At 43.3% G+C, this 3,631-nt stretch overlaps 1 protein-coding gene across 2 annotated transcripts; it reads right to left on the bottom strand.

The window, feature by feature from the left end:
* Positions 1 to 463: 463 nt before the first annotated feature.
* On the bottom strand, positions 464 to 3,366 carry LOC149305644 (mediator of RNA polymerase II transcription subunit 30). 2 transcript variants are annotated; one of them, XM_089477468.1, is made up of 4 exons: positions 3,169 to 3,366; positions 1,785 to 1,943; positions 925 to 1,035; positions 464 to 559 (listed from the first exon to the last, which is right to left on the bottom strand). In XM_089477468.1, the coding sequence occupies exons 1-4, from the start codon at positions 3,364 to 3,366 to the stop codon at positions 464 to 466; spliced, it is 564 nt and encodes a 187-aa protein (XP_089333594.1). The 2 variants fall into 2 exon arrangements, with proteins under 2 accessions (XP_089333594.1, XP_089333595.1); XM_089477469.1 differs by lacking the exon at positions 925 to 1,035.
* Between the last annotated feature and the right edge of the window lie 265 nt (positions 3,367 to 3,631).

Genomic DNA, 3,631 nt, shown 5'->3' with positions numbered 1-3,631 from the left:
ATCAACCAGACACCTGCGGCAGGTGTAACATTTCTCCCACATTCGGGTTTCCAAAACACGTATATTTGCATGTCATAGCACTGTGCCTCAAAGCGCAAAGTGTAATATTTGGTAAATATGGTAGTTCTTCCTTAGTGATATCAGCTAGAAATATCAATTTTATCAGCCAAACGCTTACACTTACATTGAATACATTTAAGAACAGAAACGCATGTAATCAAAATGTTTGTCTCAAAAATAAATGCCAACGGGTAGGTCTCGAAACAAACATTTATAGCTTCTGAACATTCATTTGCATAAATACAAAATACATAAACACAGCAGCTCCAAATCGGTACTATACAGAATATTTATTAAACAGATCGCATTTTACAAAATGTAAACAAAAAAAAGGAAATCTACATTTTCTTCATTAAGTATTTAAAAAAAAAACCCCACAAAATAAAATCGTAAACACAAATTCTCAATTTCTCATGGCCAGCATTGAATTTATGTCCCATATCAGATTCCGTAATTGATCCATAATTTGCTTCAGCTGCTGGTTCTTCTGTTTTAGTTTCTGTAGGGAAAACATACTCTTTAGATACGACGGTGCATTTTTACCTAAAGTTCAGCATTTCTGCCAATGGTTCCCTTTACCGACAATGAATAAAACTACCTGAAACGCCTTAACAAGTAACCTTAATAAAGTACGAGTTAAGTGACATGAGACAAGGGCCCATCTAATCTGGCTATAGATACACTAAATAGGGCCTTGAGTTATGCTCACGGTAGGCTTATGACTATGCCACGCATGCTTATGCTCCCCCTGTGTATTAACATCTATCACTTTTGCTGGGAGAGTATTCCACACATCTACTACCCCTCTGTGAAATAGCTATGCTCTTATCTAACAGACAAGCCTTTGGCCTGGAAATGTAATACCTTATTTACTTCCATGATTTCCCTCTTTTCTTCGGCTGCGAACCGAAGCGGATTGGCAGCACCGCGGTCATCATGTTTTGAGCAATCGTCTTCAACATACGGGATAAGTTGCTGCAAATAAAATAAAAAAAAACAAAACCCCTTACTTTTGCATCTTTGATCTTAAAATACTCATCTGTAAAGAATAACATTACCTACATTAATCAATTATTTAGTACAGCGCTATATACAGTAATGCAAATCAGCACTAATGTTGGGTTTATTTCATTCTGCAGACCTGGAGGCAGCCATTGTTATCAGTTGTAATCACGGAAGGTTTGTAAAGTGGGGGGTGTCAGGGACATTAGACCGTCCCATTAAAATACTATCTTGGGCATATGCGTCTTTAATTATTGTTATTTAATCAAATCATCAGCATTATCAATAATAGTTCTCATTCAATCAAACAACCAGAGAAGGACATACCTACACATTTATACATATAGGATATATGACGTCCATTTTTTCTATATACCTACTATACCCTACTGCTACCTGTCCATCCTATCAGCTGCCGTTTAAGCAAAAAGCCGGTGCTTAGGCTTTCACATCAAACACAATACAACGGGGGGGGGGGGCGGGGGGCGAAGGGAACATTAATATTTGATTAAACGCAGAAGTCGTGTCAAAAGAAATTTCTGATGGTTTAACCTAACGATCTCAACAGGTAGATGTACTGAAGTAACATATATGTGAACCAAACATTCTAACAATATACGAAATTACATTCTGATTGCAATAAAGAATAAAACACAGCCTTGTGGAAACATATAGAGACTTCAAAGAGCGCATTTCAGCCCAGATGCAGATCAGCTACCTACCTCTACTGGCACGGGGTCCAGGCCGGCGCAGGTTTCGTTGCACTTGTCGTACACTAAACGTAGCTTGCGGAAAAGTACCGACAGCTGGCGCAGATGTTCTTGGAGTTTTCCAAGCCTGTCCTGGTAGGTACTTGTATGGTACGTGACTCCATTAGGAAGCTAAAAATGTCAAAAGAACAACATTGCAATTACTCTCCTAAAATAACAGCTGACCCAACGTGTGAAGATCACACGGAAGCCTCACATTCTACCCCAACATGCATGAAGATCACACGAAAGCCTCACATTCTACATTCTGACCCAACATGCATGAAGATCACACGAAAGCCTCACATTCTACATTCTGACCCAACATGCATGAAGATCACACGGAAGCCTCACATTCTACATTCTGACCCAACATGCATGAAGATCACACGGAAGCCTCACATTCTACCGCAACATGCATGAAGATCACACGGAAGCCTCACATTCTACATTCTGACCAAACATGCATGAAGATCACACGGAAGCCTCACATTCTACATTCTGACCCAACATGCATGAAGATCACACGGAAGCCTCACATTCTACCGCAACATGCATGAAGATCACACGGAAGCCTCACATTCTACATTCTGACCAAACATGCATGAAGATCACACGGAAGCCTCACATTCTACATTCTGACCCAACATGCATGAAGATCACACGGAAGCCTCACATTCTACAGTAAGCCCTCCTGTAAACATCATCCAGTAGAGGGGCTGGGAAAAGTAAATCACCCGTACCTGAAACGGGCACAGTGGGTTTAGCCCAATCAATGACGCACTGCGCCAGGTTACCACCCGTGACATTCCACTCACTTTCACGCACATCGATGCTTTCAAGACAATTATTCTATGGAAGCAGAGAAAATCGGCCTTTTCTAGAAACTCCTTAAAATGTGTTATTTAAGATATCGCTGCAGTTTTACAATAATACAGAGAATTCACAGGCGTTATATACAAAACATGAAAGAGTTAAATAACGGGAGAACTGAGAGCAGGGTGTGAGGTGTAAGAAGTGTTATTAGGAGGAGGTCAAAGGGGGTGTAAACAAGGGGTTCAGTAAGGTCAGTGTTAAAGGGGTGCTGAGAGTTGGGGGTTCAGTAATGTGTATTAAAAGGGGTGCTGAGAGTTCGGGGTTCAGTGATGTGTATTAAAAGGGGTGCTGAGAGTTGGGGGTTCAGTAATGTGTATTAAAAGGGGTGCTGAGAGTTCGGGGTTCAGTAATGCCCTCCTGGGGTGGTCTGACGGTGTGCAATGTGCTGTCAGTAATGATGTGACTTTAGGGACTGTTACAGGATAGTTGGGGGTCCCTAATGATGTCCGTGTTGGGGGTCCGCCCGTGCAGCGCCATTCACCTGCATGTTTCGGAGCAGCTGGAATATTTCCATGGTCCGAAACACAATGTCCTGCACGGTCTCCTGCCCGATCCGGCACAGAGACGCCGTGTTCACCTCCCGGGCGGCCGCCGCAGCAGCGGCTCCCTGAGCACCAGGAAAGGGCCCAGGGCCGCTCGCAGCCGTCATACCGGCTCCCGACAGGGGCGGCGTGGACATCTCCCAACCACAGTACCGAGACTTGGGTCACTTCACCAACCCGCCGTAACGTATCGAAAACGCACTGCTAAGTACTGCCAGGACCCCACCAAGATGGCGGCCACAGCAAGCACAGACTTTATGACCTTCCCAAGATGGCTGGCGGAAGTTTTTCACTGTCGGGTTCCACTTCCTGTTTGTAAAACAGGCGTGTCAGTTTACGCCCAGAAATAAATCCACAAAATTATATGGTGTCTGCCTATACCCTCATTGTAGCTAGTGCGAT

This window comes from Sceloporus occidentalis, unplaced genomic scaffold, assembly GCF_023333645.1.
Source record: "Sceloporus occidentalis isolate IW3139 unplaced genomic scaffold, rSceOcc1.0.p SCAF_11, whole genome shotgun sequence".
Lineage (NCBI taxonomy): Eukaryota > Metazoa > Chordata > Lepidosauria > Squamata > Phrynosomatidae > Sceloporus > Sceloporus occidentalis.
Note: the sequence above shows the minus strand (reverse complement) of the source record. Positions and strands in the feature narration are given on the sequence as shown.

Coding starts and splice junctions, on each gene's coding strand:
- LOC149305644 (XM_089477468.1), bottom strand. CDS start 3,366: ATGTCCACGCCGCCCCTGTCGGGAGCCGGTATGACGGCTGCGAGCGGC. Junction 1,036..1,784: donor TGGACCCCGTGCCAGTAGAG/GTAGGTAGCTGA, acceptor TTTTATTTGCAG/CAACTTATCCCGTATGTTGA. Junction 560..924: donor AAATCATGGAAGTAAATAAG/GTATTACATTTC, acceptor TTTTCCCTACAG/AAACTAAAACAGAAGAACCA.